The sequence below is a fragment of the Mytilus californianus genome, unplaced genomic scaffold (assembly GCF_021869535.1).
Source record: "Mytilus californianus isolate M0D057914Y unplaced genomic scaffold, xbMytCali1.0.p SCAF_6, whole genome shotgun sequence".
Lineage (NCBI taxonomy): Eukaryota > Metazoa > Mollusca > Bivalvia > Mytilida > Mytilidae > Mytilus > Mytilus californianus.
This window is the reverse complement of record NW_026262712.1, coordinates 71,219,358-71,239,969: the sequence shown is the minus strand read 5'-3', so window position 1 is coordinate 71,239,969 and position 20,612 is coordinate 71,219,358. Positions and strand designations below refer to the sequence as shown.

The following is a 20,612-nucleotide window of genomic DNA, read 5'->3' as shown; positions in this document are numbered from 1 at the left end:
CTTAGATTTTGCTAATTGCTGATTTTTAGCCATATAGAGGTTCAATCTGATGCTCATCAAACAGCTTTAATCTACTTGAACAAATGAATGTGTCACTTTGTCTTAGAATTCTGACAGACATTTAATAACTTTATATTCTTCACTTGTATAAATTAAAACTTTGTAGTGTTAAAAAGTTTAATAAATATTTAGTGGAAATTACAAGTAAATTGGGAGAAAATCTGTTTGCGACAAAAATGCGTTCCTTTATGCCACAACTCATTTGTGCCATAGCTACGTTTGCACCGCTAATTTTGAAAATGCGTAGTATCATTTGCGGCAAATATAAAGCATACGTTTGCGCCAATTTATTTTAATAATAAAAAAAAAAAAAATTAATGACTTCATTTCACCTTTTACCGGGGATGGGGCCAACAGTTTACTTTGGCGAAGTTAAGGTTATTGCTTCAGTACTATATGCACTGATACATGATCAATTACAAATTAAAAAAAAAAATTTCGATGATAGATAAAGAAATTATTAGAAAGCTAAGGTTCCAACTCCATTAGGCAAAGACCTTTAATGAATTTGGCTATTTTTATTGGTGGTCTGTAAGTCCCTGAGGGTATCATTCCTTTAAGATATAACTAAGAGACTAAGATTTCAATTACCTCATCAAAGTTGACCTCATAAGAATTTTGCTATTCTTTGATCCCTTTTGGCGATATAGCTCTTAACGTGTTTAGGTCCCATTAAACAATTTTTTTTCATTTATTCATTTAACACAATTTATTTAAGATTATTATGTACGCTGAATATATCAATATATATACAGGTATATTGGCACAACTGAATTCCTGAAATTAGCACAAATTATAGCTTTGAAAAATAATATTTGGCGCAAATGATACATCTTATGAATAGCAATTGGCGCTATAGGACTGCTGCCAGTAAATTGTATGTGTGATGCAAGCAACGGCAATCCTTCTGTGTAAGTAATACGAGATGATAACGATTTAAATCACGGTTGTGCAGGTTTTATTAAAACCCAACAGAAAAACATATATTCTAGGTATAAGATAATATGTATATGGCATATGGCTTTGTAAATATCATACACCGCATCTACTTTCAACAAATATGATAATTTCCAATTGAATATGCAAAATCTGTGCTTTTTTTTAGAGATTTGAAATGGATGAATGCGATATAAAATATTTTGGTTCTTACTCCAAATTGAACATACACGAGGTAAGAAATAATGAATAACGTAAACAAACAACAGCATGAATACAGCGACTCGGAGGCGTATTTAGGGGGAGACGGCCTTGGTATCTCTTATCGAGTTATATATATGGTTAATGCATAGACTTGTCCCACTCCAAACGTTGCCTACTTTGCTCCCTTTAAAGTTCTAGATCTGCATCTGAGTGTTGATCGCCTTTCGTTTCCATTGTCATCATCAGTCCTCGTTTTTATTAGACACGAGAACTTTTAAATAGATTATCTGACCATTAGTTCCTCTCAACTATTTTGGGTACAGTCTAAACTTACATGTACTTTATTGATTTTCCCACTATTTGGTTTATAAAATTAATCACAATCTGTAGTTTGAATGTCAAGATCGTAGTATACCCTAGCTTCAGGTTTACCAATCTTGTTAGTTCTTTATCTTGAGTGGTGTGGTGTTAAACTTTAATGGTTATATTTCTTTTTTTTTAATGCGCCAATTAAAATCTGTCACGAATAATGTTTAGATATATGACTTAAAGGTCAAGGTCAAACGCTTTGGTAAACCTTACAAACCTCTGGTTAACGTTTACAAATTGTTGGTTTTCTTGAGTGCTGCTTTTTACTCAATGAAGATACTTAGTATTTCATTTTCCAAGTACTATTGTTTAATTGTTTAACAGTACAAGATGTGTTTCGAATAAAATCCTACATATGTAAATCACAGTTTAATTTTGTAGATCGTATGTGCATGCATTCATTGTCACATCTAAGCAGTAAAATATCTTTGTTGGTTAGAGGACAGGAATGATTTCTATTTTAACATATGACAAATGTTGAACAATTGAAAAAAAACTAGGTATATGTCATCGGAATTGCATGAACACCAAAAACAGCGAGACCAGGTGCATGACAGGGTAAGCTTTCCCTGCTTTTAATGCATCACATATCGTACGATTCCGAATCCATATATGTCAGACCATGTCAGATGGACTACGGAACACACGTTTGATCTACGCCATAATGTAAATATCGCACGTTGGTAAAAAAAATTGACAAATTGTAAAGCGTTGAACTACTTAATTGATTTTGGTCTTTGTCATGGTCATGTAGTGTTTAAGTTAAAGTTAACCTTTGTTAGTGAAATCGCCAAAATCATAATGTAGTCTTACATATCATTTCATTAGTTTTGGCATAGGCTTAACAACAGGTTAACAACCATGTTAACAACCTTCCGGAGACTTGCGATCACCCCCAGTTTTTTGGCGCGGTTCGTGTTCCTCAGTCTTTTAGTTTTCTATGATTGTTCTGTTTTATATAATGTTGTTTGTCTTTTTCGTTTTTTGCCATGTCATTTTTAGTTTGTTTTCGACTTATGAGTTTGAACGTCCCTTTGGTATATTTTGCCTTTCTCCTTTCTCTTTTCTATTACTATTCAAGATTAGGAAGTTGACAGTAGGAACACTGAAATCATTGAGCTCTTCATAGATCGTTTTTCACTTGTCCATCACGTCAATTTCAAGAAAAGCTCTGATAAACCTTTTGTCTTTAGTATCATTAATGTCAAGTTCAGAGGGAAATATTATGTGCAAGTGATAACTGGAAAAAAAAAATGAGTAAGATGACTTCATCAATATTCTGAAAGTGAAAGTAAAGGATCTGCTAGCTTTTCCATCTGTCCTTTGAAGGTATTACATAAAAAGTTCGGTTTTGTGAAAATTCTGATTCATGTGAGTACAAGAACAAATCAGTCAACATAAGTGTACAATAACAACCGATTTGTAATATAAAAAAAACCCGATCATTGTCAATCTTACTTTTACAGGAAACGTTGAAAACATGTATGATTTGATACATTTAAGGTAATGTTAAGAGATGAAGTAAGGACAGGAACATACAGAAATGCCATCTTACAAAATACCAATCTATTCCGAAACAAAATCGTATTGGATATGGGATGTGGAACTGGTATATTGTGTATGTTTGCTGCTGAGGCGGGAGCATCGAAAGTTATTGGTGTAAGTAAATCTTTACAAAACACAATAATTTGCGTTTGATATCGATAGATTATGGGAAATTTTTATTTTATTAACTAACTCATCAGGTTACCAAGTTTATGATTTAGTATGACAGATGCGTGTTTTGTTTACATAAGACTCGTCAATCGCGCTCGAGACAAAACAATCAGAAACCCAAATCCAATACATCAATTATATAGTGTTCAAAAGCATTGAAGCACATAAAGAGAAAGCACTTTTGTTCTTTCTTAGTTATCTTCATCTGTTTTAAATCCTGTCAAACAAACAAATTCAACTATGTAAAACATTCAATGCCAAATAATGATAGACGTCATTTTTGCAAAAAATTAACATAATGAAAAATTATCACAAATAAGACGACTTGTTGTTTCAAAGAAACAGTACATTGTAATCGTCAGGATTTACAAAGCATAACAAAATAAGCATTCATTTGGTAATTCATTCAATACCAAAACCAGCGCTTTTGATATAAATAATCCCCTACCGGCAAAGCCTAAGGGGATTTAAGGTGTGCAACCCGTCCGTCCGTACGTCTGTAGGTCCCTATGCCTGTCCGTCCATCTGTCGTCAGTCCGGCAAATCATTTTCCAAACTTTTTTCTTTGTACTAAAATACATTATTTGATATTTGGTTTATAGTTTTATCATGACCAGTTGCAGATCAAGTTTACATTTTGTTCCGGTCTGATGATTTTGTGCAGAGTTATGGTCCTTTGACTAAGAAAATTCACACAAGTAATCAGTTTTCCACACATTTTTTGGTTATGCTTCAAGATATTGATTTGATATTTGGTAGTTATAGTTTTATAATGACAAAATATAGATCAAGTTCGAATTTTGTTCCGTTCAGATGATTTGTTTGCAGAGTGATGGTCCTTGGACTTTTTTTGTCATTCTGTTCCAGTACAATAAATTTTCAACCAGTAGGGGACAATGTATTGCCATGCAATACTCTCAGAATGCTTGTTCATACTAGAATTACTTGTTATTTTCTAATATAAAAAGAAACGACTCAACATGTGTCTAGTAATTCTCACTAGACACGTACAACTACGATAAAAGTCGGACGCAAATAATGTAATCACATAAAGGTCAAGAATCTCCTTCAAAGATAGACGTGTCTATACAATTTTCAATGCGATAAATAAATAAAAAGAAACGTTGTGTACAATTCAATAAGAAACTATCAAAGTACAGTCAACAACGCATTATCAAATTACAAAGATTTCTAACTTTGAACAATACACCTTATTTTCATTTGTCCACCATTACTGGACATCACAAAGGTTCCCTTAAAATGTTGACGTGTCAATAGAAAATGTCTGATGCCTTAAGGGTAAATGAGGTTTGCTTGACGTCAGTAGTTCAATAATATACTATACCTTATGAAAGAAAACTCTCAGTTACTTAAAGTAGTTGCTGATGTGAAATATCACAACCAAAACTCTAATATCGGTGGCTGCATTTCATAGAAGATTTCAAGCAGCAACGTCATAACCTCTACATGCATTACACGAAGACACTATATTATGCTATTTGGTTAACATCTTTAAAGATTGTCAATGTAGTAAAACAAAAGAATCATTTCAGTTTTGATTCAAATCCTAAGTGAGTGAGTTGGTGTTGTATGATCATGATGATGTTTATATTCTTCTGTAAATGTGAGACGTCACAGAAAACAAGTGAAATCGGAACACCGGAGAAATGTACATTCCATATGGAGGATTCAACGATAAACTACTATCAAGGAAATTTTAATAAACAATTGGAAAGGAACCGTCGTCCATTTTGTCATACATTTAGGTAAATGAAATGAAGGTTACCATAAAAAATTCGAATATCAAGGGTTTAAATAGGTCGTCGCTAGTATTGTTTTGATTTTTATGAATAATTTTAATAAACACGTAATCATGGAAAATCTGGATTGTCTACTAATAATGATATAGTGTTTCTATTTTATAAGATTGTGTGGTAGTATAGAGAGTAGAGAAAAACAAGTCAGAAGAACCAGAAACACGACGTGCAGTTAGTTAAAACTTACTGGATTCAGATACAAACCTTAAGTTATAAGGTTTCTTGTGTTATTTATGTAGCCAATATATAGGGGAACACTGTAGTGTTCAGAAGCAGATATCAGATCAGTTGTTGTTGGAACGTTTTCATCTACAGTCTTTTCAATAATAAAATTTGTAGGTATAAACAGTGTTTTTCTTTGTCTAATAAACACAAAATTCTCTTAGAGGGTATATACAATGTTGTTTTAACCTATACTGAGAAATTATATTTACAGATCGACTGCGCAGACATAATAGACCGTGCAAGGGAAATAATCCGCAAAAATGGCTTTGCAGATGGTAATTTTTCCTTAACATATTATTTACGTATTTAAGTTATTGATATTTGAATATTCTCAAATAGCAGGGTGATAATGACTAATTGAAACTCATCCTATATATCATTCAATTTATTTTGACAAGTCAAACAATAAAATATTTGGTTTAGTGGTGGAGATCTCAGCTCTTTTCAAAAACCACATTCTGTTCTGTAATGACAGTGTGGTAAGGATAGCCCTGCGATTACCTCAATGTTTGTTTATTACCTTGATTTGTATCTTCTTAATGGCTTTATGGGGTTTGTAAACCGTTAACCACTGTTGATACTGATTCGACTCCATCTAAGGTAAAATGCACTCACAAATGGTAACTTTTTTTCTCCAAAATGTTTAATGTTTGTGAAATTGAATCAGTAAGCTCAATTTTTACTTGATTAAAAATCCTTAGTTAAGGAAAAACGGACGCATAAAGCAGTGATGGCTTTGATTTGCGCTTATATATTCTGAGGTCATTGCCCTTATTTATTTTGTAGTCATAACTTTGATTAAATGCAAGGTAGAAGATGCAAAGTTGCCTGATGGGCTAGACGAAGTAGATATTATTATAAGCGAGACGATTGGATATTGTTTACTGTTTGAATCCTCAATACATTCTATATTATATGCTAGGGACAAGTGGTTGGTAAGTTGTATTTTTATCAATTCAGAGTTAGAAACAATTTGAGCAGAAAGTAATTGGTATTTTACACAAACATGTATATACAGTTGGTCACTGGTAACATCGAATCACGGTATGAGAAAGTTTTAACAGAGGAAAGGATGCTAAAAATGTTAATTTTCTTTACACAGATTTGAAAAACTGAAGTTCCTTATTTTGAAGAGTATTTACGTTCCATTATGGAATACCATATACCTAATAAATAATGACTCAAATATACCTTATTAATCCAAGTTGATAAAATTTTCGATTCTCTTTTGTCTACAAAGAATGTCGTTGATCTCTGCTGTGACAAGGGCAAAAATAGATCCACACAGCCGTATATTTCAAAGGACGTAGAGACGAAACGTTAAAATCCATACTAGTGTATACAAAAAAAGATTAATAGATAGCAATTGGGCAATCAAAAGTCGACAAAAATACAGCAGCACAATGGCCAAAAGACGTTCACATAAAACTATACATAAAGTTCAAGATTTAGCAACACGAACGTATTATTTGCATTATCGAAGGTCTGTGTATCTCTATAAATATAGTAACTTGCTCATGATATGGTGATATATCTTGAAGTCAAATATCTTGACAAACAGTAATGAATGCAATGGATAACAAGATATATAATTTATATATGCTCGAGTAGATGCCACATATAATCTTACAAACGACATGGATTATGTGCATTAATTTCTTGATGAACGAATTCTTATTTTCTGCAGTCATTAATCATATCATATAAATTTCTTAGTTACTGCAATTAACATTACACTTTGATTGTGTTAACACAATTGTTAAAATCTTAACATCGCTACTCAATCAGCGTCTCGTTAACAGTTACTTAAGCCTTGGGCTGATACGTGAACCTAAGTGCAGCATTCTTTGTAACTGGTGTAACTTTCGTCTCAAAGTTTAATCCATAATCGATCTTAATCCTGCTTAATTATTTTCCTGATAAAAGCATAGAATTCTGTTAAAGGTGGAGAGTCAACGTTGTGTTTTGGTTATTATCTAGAATTGCTCATTATACAACTTTCATAAAGCAAATAGGTTTGATCTCTGACGAAGAATCGAAGTAAGCAAACAGACATCTAATAAACTCATCATAGATACTAGGCTTAAAATCTTCTACGCCAGACGCGCATTTTGTCTAAAGAAAGACTATCAGTGACACTCGAATCAAGAAAATGTAAAAAAGGCTAAATATAAAGTACGAAGTTGGAGAGCATTAAGGACCCAAATTCTGAAAGGTTATGCCAAATACAGCTAAAGTTATCTATTTCTGATGTAGAAAATCCTTAGTATCTCGAAGTATTCAAATTTTGTAAACAGTTAATTTATAATTATGGCCATATAAATGATAATTCATGTCAACACAGAAATGCTGACTACTAGGCTGGTGAAACCCTCAGGAAGGACACCTCCACTATCAGTGCCATCGACCCAGTAGTTGTTAATAAACTCATCATTTTGTACGCCAGACGTGCGTTTCGTATACAAAAGACTCACCAGTGACGTTGGAATCAAAAAAGTTAAAAAGACGAAATAAAAAAACAAATTTAAAGAGCATTAAGGACCCATAATTCCGAAAAATATTTTCTGTTTACATTTCTCAATGTAAAGATTTAAAAAAAAATGACAGTTTTGTAAATTAAGACTTTCTTTGTGGTACTCAATATCGAACATTTCATTAAGAAGTTAGTTGTCCTTGTTCGTCAGTTTCTAAAAGTTTCTCCAGGAGTGATGCCCAACATTTCTGAAGCACCTTATGTCTATCAATAATTATCGAGGGTGTGATTCAGTCCTGGAAATTGATATTTCATTGTTTATTGTATTATTTAATTTGATATGCATAGACATTCATGACTTTTAAAATCTATACGATTCTTATGTACAGAAAACGATAATCTTAACCGACAATCCTGCAACTATTCTCGTTGGTCAATATTCAACATGTGTCAAGATATCCCACAAAAATATCGAAATTATTCTACAAATACTCTCTGATGTTTCCCATCAACAACAAGACTAAGTTTATCACTCAAACGTTCCTTTGATTATGGAGAGCCCTACATATTACCTCCTTTAACATCTATCCACTTCTTTCCATCCTATCAGTTGAATATTATCGAAAACCAAGAACAGTGAAACAACAGCGTTTAAATAGTGTGCAAAGGTACTAAACTAATTTAATTCAGCTGATCAAATGAAGATTGTACTAATAAGGTAATTAAGAGTTTTTATTTAAAAAAATATTTTTATGACACGTGACAAACGACTATATGAATGAAATACTCAATTAGAGTTACAGTATGTTTTACAATTTTAGAAGAAGGAAGGTGGTTTGATATTTCCAGACAAATACTGGCTTTACCTTACTGCTTTTGAAGACAAACGTTTTATACAAGATAGAGAATCCTGTAAGTTCATGCCATTTCTATATCGTAAATCTTCAAATCTAAAGTAAACTTACATTTATAACTTAATAAATGAAGTGTTTATAATGTTTAACCTTAAAAAGTACTTACTATTATTATTCCAAATGTAATGCCAATAAGCATTCGGAGCAATATTTCTTCTAAGACCGAAGTCAAATTGGTATACCACCAAACAAAATACATTGATACTAAACCCCTAACTGGAGGGATTGTGCTTGATTTTCATATGATGAAGACATAATCTTTCAATCAGTTTAATGGAGGTCTGGAGCTGGTATGTCAGTAACTGCTAGTAGTCCTTTGTAAATTTATATATCATTGTCATTTTGCTTAGTTTCTTCTTTTACCTATTCTGACATCGGACTCGGACTTCTTTTAAACTGAGTTTTACTGTGCGTATTGCTGTGTGTTCGTTTATTCTACATTCGCTAGAGGTATAGGGGAAGGGTTGAGATCTCACAAAACATGTTTAACCCCGTCGCATTTTTTTTGCGCCAGCCCAAGTCAGGAGCCTCTAGCATTTGTTAGTCTTATATGTTTTTTTTTAAATTTTATTTCTATTATATGTTTCGGAGTTTAGTGTGACGTCCATTTTCACTGAACTAGTACACATTTTTGTTTAGAGGCAAGCTGAAGCCTGCCTCCGGGTGCGGGATTTTCTCGCTGTGTTGAAGACCCATTGGTGGCCTTGGGCTGTTTTCTGCTCTTTGGTCGAGTTGTTGTCTCTCTGACAAATTCCCCATTTCCATCCTCAATTTTATTAAGCAAAGCTTTTCCATCATGCAAGGAAACTGAAAATAAAAATAATATAATGTCTACATGGTTTAAGTCTACTAAAGTTTAAACCAAAAATCAGACGAAACCGGGAAATGCCATTTCAGAAGTTTTTAGGACCACTTGTAACCGCCTGTCATTCTCTGGACATGGTACAAGCATTTTATGTACAAAAATGTTGTTTTCAAAGAGAGCGAGGAGAAAGATACAAAAGAGACATTAAAACTCATAAGTTGAAAATAAACTGACAACGCCATGTCTTAAACGAAAAAGACAAAAAGATAAAACAACAGTACACAAAACACAAAAAACAACATAGAAAATTAAAGACTGAGCAACACGAACCCAAACAAAAACTGGGGGTGATCTCAGGTGCTCCGGAAGGGTAAGTATAAATCCTGCTCCACATGTGGCACTCGTCGTGTTGCTCATATAAGTACAAACTCGGTGATAGGTCTAATTCGGTAGATCACATTGGGGGGAAAGGGGACGGGATTGTAGTAACGACAATTTGAACATATCCGTCGTCATCTTTGAAACAGATATTCCATAACAGTCAACCAACTCGTGATGACGTCCGAAAAGTTTACAAATGTTTGATTTCAACTTCACCACTTGGAAGTCTTGGTTTAATAGCTTCCTTGTTAGCAGCAGCCCTCTATCAAGAAAATCATGATAGGAAATACAAACCCCGGAATATCGTATCGACTAGAAGATATATACTTCGTTTGCTGCTGTGATGTTGCTATATAGAAATGAAAAGTCCACAGTTTGGAAGCTGAAATCATCTCTTTTTTGCCGTAAAGTTTTGTTTTCAATCGAATCTCAGTGTCAATTTCTAGATGCAAATCAAGAAAGTGCTAATCTACTCCAAATCTACCCGTTTTGAGTCAAAGTCTGATCACTCAAAAACTTTGAAAGACAGAACAATTCATATTGGATATCTACTGCGCATCGATGATATCGAAGAAAATGACAAATATAATTCATTTTAATATCAATAATATCACATGGTTAGTCTTTACATTGATAAATGTAAACCGACAATACTTCACTGTTGATAAATATATTTACCCTATAAGGTTAATAAAATTGAGAATGGAAACGGGGAATGTGTCAAAGAGACAACAACCCTACCAAAGAGCAGAAAACAACCCAAGGCCACCAATGGGTCTTCAATAAACCGAAAAAATCTCGCACCCGGAGGCGGGTTTTAACTGGCCCATAAACAATAATGTATACTAGTTCAGCGAAAATGGACGCCACACTAAACCCTGAAACATATAAATGAACCAAAATTTAAAAAAAATATACAAGACTAAAAAAGGCCAGAGGTGTCTGTAATGAGGCTTAGAATCTCGGGGACGGCGAGGTTTACACAACCCTTTCGTTTGATGTGTTTGAGCTTTTTATTTTGCCATTTGATTAGGGACTTTCCGTTTTGAATTTTCCTTGGAGTTCGGTATTTTTGTTGTTTTACTTTTTAACAGTTTGGTGACAAATACAGAAAGGTGATATTGTTAAACATATATCTAATATTGTACTCACAGCAGCTTGAAAAGACTACAACAATAGCAATCAAAATGTTAGCACAAAACTAAAACATATATTTTGTCCCTAAATGAAAATATGTTATGCACTTCTACTTGCTACGAAACAAACAGTTTATCAACCTTGTGCCAATAAATATATTTTTCTGTCAGCGGACGTTTATTGTTTAGCTTTTTATTTAGTTTGGGATAATGTACAAGGATATGATATGAGCAGTATTATACAACATCAGGACTTTGACAGAATGTACGTCGATGTAATTGATGCTTCAAAAGTAGTGTCAAATAGTTGTCTGATCAAGGTATGAAAATAAATTAAGATATTAATAAAACAGATGTTCTTTTTTCTCTAGAAAAGCCTGGAATTATTAAACTTTGAATTATCAGCAATTTCTAAAAATCTTTATTTACTTACCTGCACGGACAGCATAAATGCGAACTCCTCAATTATTTGTAGTTTTATGAAAGCTTATATAGAATGAATTTCATAAAAGCGTGGACATGGACACATAGTAATTAAATGTTATCGTGTGTATCACTGGCTGTCGACAACAAAGATTTCACGTAGTTACAGTATGTCAGGGGCCTCTCAATGGGGATATACATAATTACTATCTTTACACATGTCCATTCATAAAATAAAAGTTTTTGCAAGAAACTTTATAGAAATTTGTTTTGAATATTTTTATTTACTCACAACAGAAAGTTTCTTTTGACAGAATGAGTATCTTCAGAGGGGATATCACCAAGTAATCGAGAAAAAAAAAAACGTTATGTATTTTCTTGCACAAACGTTCTGTCGCTCATTAAAAAAATAAGAAAAAATTTATTCGTACTAGTTGATGTAGAGTAACCTACGATCAACTTTCATACTAAGATTATTTTTGTTGGTTATAAGAACCCCGGACCTTCATAAATAATCCTTTTAGTCCTCTAGGCTGCATAATTTTATGCACGAAACAAATTTGAATTCCCATCGAATACTCAAAAGATAAGATTTTCGTGAACATTTAAATATCATTCTAACAAAAAATAACTCGTGAAAATATCAAGAAGCATATGAATCCGGTCTTGTGTGCAAAATTTACCTTGATTGGAGTCAAGAGTAGCTTTTGTGGAAACATTGATATTTATTTTAGATTTTGTTATACCTGAACATGTATAACAAAAGTTACGGGATCTATAGTCTTTTACAACAAATTAAGCAGGTAATTGCAATGACTTTGGTCTTACTCAACTATTTTTTTTTGTTATTTGAGGACTCATATTTGAGACAATTCTGCATAAACGTTTATTTGCAATTTTATTCATGCTGATTTCAAAAGCATCTTGCATAGCCACCCCCTCCCTTATTTTAACTGAATCAGGAATGGTCATCCCCTTACAATTTGAAATTGTACTCACTTCTTTTACGGTTTCTGTGTTTCAATATATATACATGAATTTAATCAAGTCTAAATTGAAAACAACGTTCAAACCTATGATTGCGTTGGATAAAAACCGCAATTTTTATACGTGTGCATGCAAAACAAATTTCTAGGTAGAGGGGTCTAAATACAGCACAAACAACATTTTCCAAAAGACCAAAATGAGTGAAAAAGTATATTTTAACAAAACGCATTTGACTAGCAGGTCGAACAACTGATGTTCTTAAACCCTGCTGACTGCCATTGGCGATTGCCAAATAAATTGATCACAAGATGCAACAAAATAGATCTTATTATTAATTTATTACCAAACAGAAAACAATAAACTTGCGGAAAAGATGGTATACCGCAAACATGAGGTGCAAAAATTTGTACACCATATCCGGATTTCGACAATTAATGTCTCTTCAGTGATGTAAGGAATCGAAACGGTATTTGGAAGGCCATATAATTTACCTCAATTTAGGATAGACTCTTGAATCTTGAATTTTGAAAGAGTCATAATTTACCTCAATTTAGGATAGACTCTTGAATTTTGAAAGAGTACATGAATTTAATGATATGTTCACAATACATCTGTTTTGGAATAATAAATCATATGCACAAGACCAAACTGCTCAACTGTAATACGATATAACGTACAGGTTATTATGTCAACATAACAGTAACAGTGTAATAATAACCTTAAACTGGGTGCACTCGTTTAATTATTCTAGTATAAAAGATATTGTGAACATATTTAATTCATGGATAGATACTGAACCACAAATTAAAAAAAGTAAGTACAATTCTAAATTAAATCGCTGTGATCCGTCTAATCGTTTTTCAAATCAACAGAACAGCTGCATTTAACAGGTCGGGCACATTTCCTAATACAGATATGTATTATTTAGCATACTTATGACCCCGTCAATGCTTGTATAAGTGTTTGTTTATAAATAAAGCATTTTTTTTATTTTGGCGATTGACCAATCCACTGAACGATTTGCAATGCATGATGGACATCTTGTCTATAACTGACACACTACTTAATTTTTCACTTATTGACAGAAAAGAATTTTTCTTACTTTTTTCTTTTGATTACTTTGTGATATCACCTCTGAATATACTCATTCTTTCAAAAGAAACTTTTTCGCTGTCAGTATATAAATATATTTAAAACAAATTCCTATAAACGTGCATGCAAAAAAAAAAAAATTTTATAAATGGACTCCCAATTGAAAGGCCCTTGACATACTGTAATTGTGTGAAGTCTTTGTTGTCCACAGCCAGTGACCGACACGATACCATTTAAATATCAGGTGTCCACGTTCACACTGTTATGACATTCATTCTAATTGGCTGTAAACTGCAATTTAGACTATTTGAACATATGAACTTTTTTGCGTATTTATCTAAAAAGGATTACGGAGGACATTCTTAATCAAATCAAAAACTTTATTGAAAGTGAAACAGCGCATTGTGTTGTTAGTTTTTTCTCGGCTTATGATTTGTTATTGTCCCTTTAATGTTTTTTGTCTATTTTTGTATCGGTGTCTTGAAGTCTTTTAGTGGAAGGTTTACTAAAACATCTCGAATTTGCTTTTATTTCATGATCTTACCTCTTTAAGGAAATAGATCTATACAAGGTCAAAGAAAAGGAATTATCGTTTGAGGCTCCATATCATATCCAGTGTAAGAAGACTGGTTTCGTTAATGGTTTCCTTACTTATTTTGACACTGGGTTTTCACATTGTGTGAGGAAGACAGCATTTTCTACAGGTAAGCGTTCCTTTGAAAATTACTCCACAAATGATATACAACATTTGAAAAATTAGACATTTCTTGTATTATGTAAATCGTATCAACATATCAGCTGAAGAAAAAAACAGAAATATGAATAACAAGTTAAAGCGTATACACGTATCGGCTTAACAAATCAGATATATGTGTATTATGTGAATCGTATACACGTATCGGATGGAAAAAAACACATTTGTATGATGTATTAATCGTATGTATACACGTATAGACAGGAAAATCAATACGAGTCACCTTCACCACTTCCAACCGAAACGTTAGTTATTTTAATTTTAAGTAATTGTAAGTAGGAGAAGAATAAAATAAAGAATAAAGCACGATAATCAGATATATTATAACGTTACCAGCTTACTTTTCATGATCGAAATAATCAAATGAAATGTGGAGCGCCTTCGAAAAGACAGGAAACTAATCCAGGTGCTGTCTTACCTTTTTTGTTTTTTTCTAAATAATTCGATGTTATTACATGTCTTTGGTCGTCCTTGTTGAATTCACTTGAATGTATTTACTCTTGGAAAATAGAGCATTTAGCGTATCTAACAAACAATTATAAATATTTTTTTTTGTTCACGGTATTTAAGGCTGCAGATTTGTTTCTGTTTGTGTGTATATTTTATAGATGACACATCTGACGGATAATAAAAAGTCATTCGCATAGATGTCGAATCGAATTAACAGTTGCGACTTCAGACAGTATTTGTCGCCTTAATAGCCAGTATATCCTTGCAGTTAAGTTTCTAAATTTCCAAATATACTTGTTAATATATTTTTTTCAGCGTCGCGAAACTACATGCTAAATCACACGAAAAATCTACATTCAAATTTAGGACTTTCCTAAATAAAACCAAGTGAATTGATGAATTTACGACATTTTTGTTCAATTCAAAATAACGGATCAGCATCTGGACGATTCGGTGGAAAAATCGTTTTCTGGCAGTACATCAAACTTACGTTAATCAGTCATGGCGATTGATTTTTTAATGGTCTTTTGTTTGAACGTGATATTGAGCTCAGTACGATCACTACTTTGAGGCGGAGAGAATCAGAGACGGTGAGGGCTTGATTTATTCAAGTAAGGCAGAAATCTTGATTTACGAGCTGTGAGGTTTACGTAATCGAAATATTATTATAGCAAATTACAGGTGAACCACGAAATTAAATGTTCAACGATAACAAATTTTCTATAGGCTTGTATGTGGACTTCATCAAAGCCACGAAATTAAATATCCACGAACATGCAAGTTTTCCCTAATCCACGAAAATTGTACCCACGAAAATAAATGAATCCACAGTATTTAATAACAACTGCCATATTCCTGACTTGGTACAGGATATTTTAAGAAAAAATGGTGGGTTGAACCTGGTTTTATGGCTAGCCAAACCTCCCGCTTATACGGCAATGTTAAAAATACCGCTAAAATGACAACACTATGTGACAGGAATACAGTACAAACAAACGCAAGAACACTCAGCACAGAGAAATACATAAATAATCAATCTGATAGTACATTACAACATGTAAACCGCAGAATAACAACGGACACCTCCCCTAAATTTACAACAGCACACCAGGACACCACAAACGAAGTATAAACTGCGCGTCACATTAATGGATCAACGTTACAAAAAGTGACGTATTTTATGTGACGTTTATATTATCACAGGTAAATTTCTAAAAGTAAAATAGATTTGTTTTATTCTATATCATATTTCAGATTGTAAATCGGACAGAGTCTTAATAAATAATGAATATGTTTATTAAAAGCACCAACAAATGTTTTATTGTTATTGCAGCCCCAGAAGCAAAGCCAACTCATTGGAAACAAACTGTGATACCCTTTTGGAACACAAGCATTACTGTCACAAACGGTGACAGCTTGTATGGGACATTCAGCCTGAAACCACATGCATACAATAGGGTAATTAACAACATATAGATTCTTTACCATGCCAATCAGTTATGAACAAATACAGATATATATACCAAGAATGTTAGAGTTGAAGTTCAATGTTCTACTTAATCTCCGTTTAACTAATTTAGTGTAAATTAAGACGACCGGAGATAACTTTTCGCATTTTTAGATTTCCATATCATCAGAATAAGTTAGTGTATTTCAATATTATATTGTCGGGTCAACCTAAGTATTTTTCTATTGTTAATATTTTAAACGATATGGAGCGAATATTCATAATCATCGTTGCTTCTGTAACAACTGCAATTGACGTACAAATAGTCAGTTAGAGACCTAGATTTCTTCACTCATACAGTTAAAATATCCATTAATTTCCTAGATGCATTTAAAAACAAAACAAACTACAATAAATAAGTCCGAAGATCGATCGTAACGTCGGTTGCATAGTTAAAAAGAACAAGCATGAGTAACATTGATTTTGTTTTTAATCATATCTTCTGTAAAATTGATACACTGCTTGGACATGTATAGAACAACAAATTTGAAAGGTCAGTATCATAATTAACTCATCATAGATATCAGGATTAAAATTTGTACGCAAGACGATCGTTTCGCCTACAAGACTAATGAGTGACGCTTGAATAAAAAAAAGTGTTAAAAAGGCCAAAATAAAGTACGAAGTTGAAGAACATTGGGGACCCAAATTTCCGAAAAATTTTGCCTAATACAGCTAAGGTAATATGTTCATCATATTCGTCATGGTAAGAAAAATTCGGGGTGACTGCAAAATGGAAATTTAGACATCACAATTTTCAAGAATTCCGAGGGTAATGATGGGTCCAAATACCTGTTTAAGCATAGAAAATGGTTCAATTATACAACGTGCATTTCATGATGCTCTGTTGTAAATGTATAAACAAAAGTGACTATCCTAATTCGGGTTTACGATATTGGTCGTTGTCTTAACTGTGGTGTAATGTAGATATAATCAATTCATACTTAAAAATATGGTTTTCTTAAAGGACAATTTACAATTTTGAACAGTATTTTACTTGTCGAAATTTGAATTTTAATGGGAACCGTTCAAATACTGTGTCGGTCTACTTTGCGGGATACGGTTTTCTTTTTTATTTATGGGTTGTTGTCCTAAGAATCTGCATCCATATTATTTTTTCAAAATGTAGTGTCGGAAAAACTTTTTTCAATTGGAATGTCACAATGGCGAAACATAGTGTCGTATAATCCGTCGCCAGCGTCTTCACCATGAAGGTTCAGACTATGGTTAAAGGTATTGAAGCAAAAATACGAAGGCGAGACATAGTGTTTTAGAATCCGTCGCCAGCGTCGTCACCATTTATATTCAGACTATGATAAAGGTATTGAGACAAAAATACGAAGGCGAGACATAGTGTCTTAGAATTCGTCGACAGCGTCGTCACCATTTAGGTTCCGATTATGGTTAAAGGTATTGAGTCAACAATACGAAGGCGAGACATAGTGTCTTAGAATTCGTCGCCAGCATCGTCACCATTTAGGTTCGGACTATTGTTAAAGGTATTGATGCAAAAATACGAAGGCGATAAAAGTGTCTTAGAATCCGTCGCCAGCGTCGTCACCATTTAGGTTCAGACTATGGTTAAAGGTATTGAGACAACAATACGAAGGCGAGACATAATGGTTTAGAATCCGTCGCCAGCGTCGTCACCATTTAGGTTCCGATTATGGTTAAAGGTATTGAGTCAACAATACGAAGGCGAGACATAGTGGTTTAGAATCCGTCGCCAGCGTCGTCACCATTAAAGTTCAGACTTTGGTTAAAGGTATTGAGGCAAAAATACGAAGGCGAGACCAAGTGTCTGAGAATCCGTCGCCAGCGTTGTCGCCATGTAGGTTCGGACTATGGTTAAAGGTATTGAGACAACAATATTATAGAGGCGGAAGATAAGAAGGGGACATTCAAAAGAAGAGAAATTGTCATCGCCATGGTATCAATCGAAAGACGAACAAACCCACAAAACACTATATAAAAAGACACCAACACGAACACCATGAAAACCTGTCAGTGATCGCAGGTGCTCCGGAAGGCTCATTATATCTAGCTCCGCTAAAAAGATTTTTTTCGAATATTCACAAAATTACATGAAACTTGAATGGAAAATTCTCCATGGAATATATATAAAGTTACTGAAAAAAAAATGTTTATTCACTTTATCGTATTTGCATACGAAATAACTTTAAATACGTTTTTTGTAGTTTACATTTAGATACAGTTTATTAGAAATCAATAACTTTGTCACACCTTGGTGTAATCCTACGAGGCTAAGACAAAAGCTTCTTCGTGGTTTAAAGCTAGCATCTGATGTAAACTTTTGATTTTAATTTCATTCTTTTCAATTTTTCTGTATTTTACTGATAGACGGCCTTATTGTTGTTGCAGTTAACAGTTTTATACAACAATAATTTTCATGAAATTTTACGAAACTTGGATAAAGCTTTTTCACGATTGTGAAATAGCATCTGAACATAAACTTGGAACATTGTTTTTTTCTTCTTCAATTGTCTGCATTTAACTGATAATGAACTATACTTTTTAGATTTTTGGAAACATTAAGGTTAATGTCTAGGGTTGGAACTTTTAAAACATCAGTGATCTGTTTTTTAAAACATTTATGAAATTTCAGGCAACTTGTACAGAATCTTCTTCATAATCGAGAGGCATCATCTGATTTTTTGCCACATTTTTTCGTATTTTACTATAGAACTGACTTTAGTTTTTTGTCCATTAAATATTTGGGTACTATCTGTGATTAAATATTTTAAAACTAAAATGTTGTCCAACTTCATGGCATTATAATGAGGTTGGTAATAAAAAAAATATCACCAATAGCAAAATTTCGATTTGTTCTTTTTCATTTTCTGTATATAACTGATAAATGGAGACTATTTTAGCAGTTAACAGTGCATTTTTACATAGATTATATTGGTCGTATTTGGCACATTGTATATATAATTTTTGGTTCTTAATGCTTTTCAACTTCATTCATGATTAGACCTTACCACTATTTTGATTTGAGTTAACGCACAATTCTTAGTACATGAAACACGCGCCTCGCGTGCCAAAGAATTTTTGGTGAGTTTCATAACCACTTGGTCGATGCTACTGCTGGTGGACTTTACTTCCCCGAGGGTTTCACCAGCAAAGTATTCAGCACTTTTGTGTTGGCATGAAATATCATCGATACGATCAGTTTTATAAAATCACTTCTTACAAACTGTTGACTTTTTCGAAACACTAAGGATTGTCTTCTCCAAGGCATAGCCGTTTTTGCAAACTTTTTGAAATTTTGGGTTCGTATTGCTCTTCAAATTGATTTGGTCTTCAAACTATTTTGATTTGAGCGTCACTGATGAGTCTTATTTAGTAAAAACGTACGTTTGGTGTTCAAAACTATACGCCTGGTATCATTGATGGGTTTTCACATTGAGAACAACAGACGCAGGCACAATATAGTATTCTGAGAACCTCCAAGATTTGTCTGTATACTCGGGTACGTCATATAGATGTATATTTTTGTCAAATATGATTAAGAAAATGTGGGGTAAAGGCAAATCGGACGACTATCAAACCACACAAAAACATATCTAAAGATGTTTAAGTAATTCTATTCACGTTTAAGCTAATTAGACACATGCAAAATTAATAACAGCTGACAATTAAGCACATTCTTCTGGACATTAAATGTTATTCTCATTTACATAATATCTTCATTCTAAATTTCAGCGAGGACTCGATGTCAAGATCAACGTAAGCAAGGATACAGACAGTGGCTTGCTTCTACAAAAAGATTTTGCTTTTTTACCTTAAGAATGGAAATTTTTTATACTCAGGGTATATCTATATTGCACGTTCTGGGTGTTTTATTAAAAGTGAAATTGAACCTTATGTATTATGACGCTAATGAATAAAGTTTCAGTATATGTTTAATAATTTAAAAATTTATTAATTATGCTGTATTAAAATTTTGTCTATTTTAATATAACAATTATGAAATTAAATCTTTTAGTTTTGTTTTTTAGCTTACTTTTTTTTTATAATGTAAATGTATTTTATTTGCAAACAAATATAACAAAAAGGATAGTACATAAGTTACTCAAACTTAAATGCTTTCTCCCAATATACAATATATTTTGTAAATATTTGCTTACAATTTCATACGTTATAATATTAAGTCATAAATTCACAGAAAAATAAATAACAAAAAAAAAAATGATAAGAAGTTACATGTGCGTTTTATGCTTTACTCTGGCATAAATAATATAACTACTTTTCAAATTAATAAAGTTCTATTTCTCAAACACATGTACATCTATGGTCACAATAAATCAAGAGAACAATCAACTGTAAAACTATTTATATA

The 20,612-nt window shown here is 32.8% G+C and overlaps 1 protein-coding gene across 1 annotated transcript; it reads left to right on the top strand.

Annotated features, from left to right (window-relative positions):
- Window positions 1-1,157: 1,157 nt before the first annotated feature.
- Window positions 1,158-20,144, top strand: LOC127704613 (protein arginine N-methyltransferase 1-B-like). The gene is made up of 9 exons (XM_052208734.1): window positions 1,158-1,231; window positions 3,073-3,228; window positions 5,539-5,602; window positions 6,114-6,262; window positions 8,622-8,712; window positions 11,238-11,356; window positions 14,092-14,242; window positions 16,076-16,200; window positions 19,976-20,144. The coding sequence occupies exons 1-9, from the start codon at window positions 1,175-1,177 to the stop codon at window positions 20,057-20,059; spliced, it is 996 nt and encodes a 331-aa protein (XP_052064694.1). The 5' UTR covers window positions 1,158-1,174; the 3' UTR covers window positions 20,060-20,144.
- The last annotated feature ends 468 nt before the right edge of the window (window positions 20,145-20,612 follow it).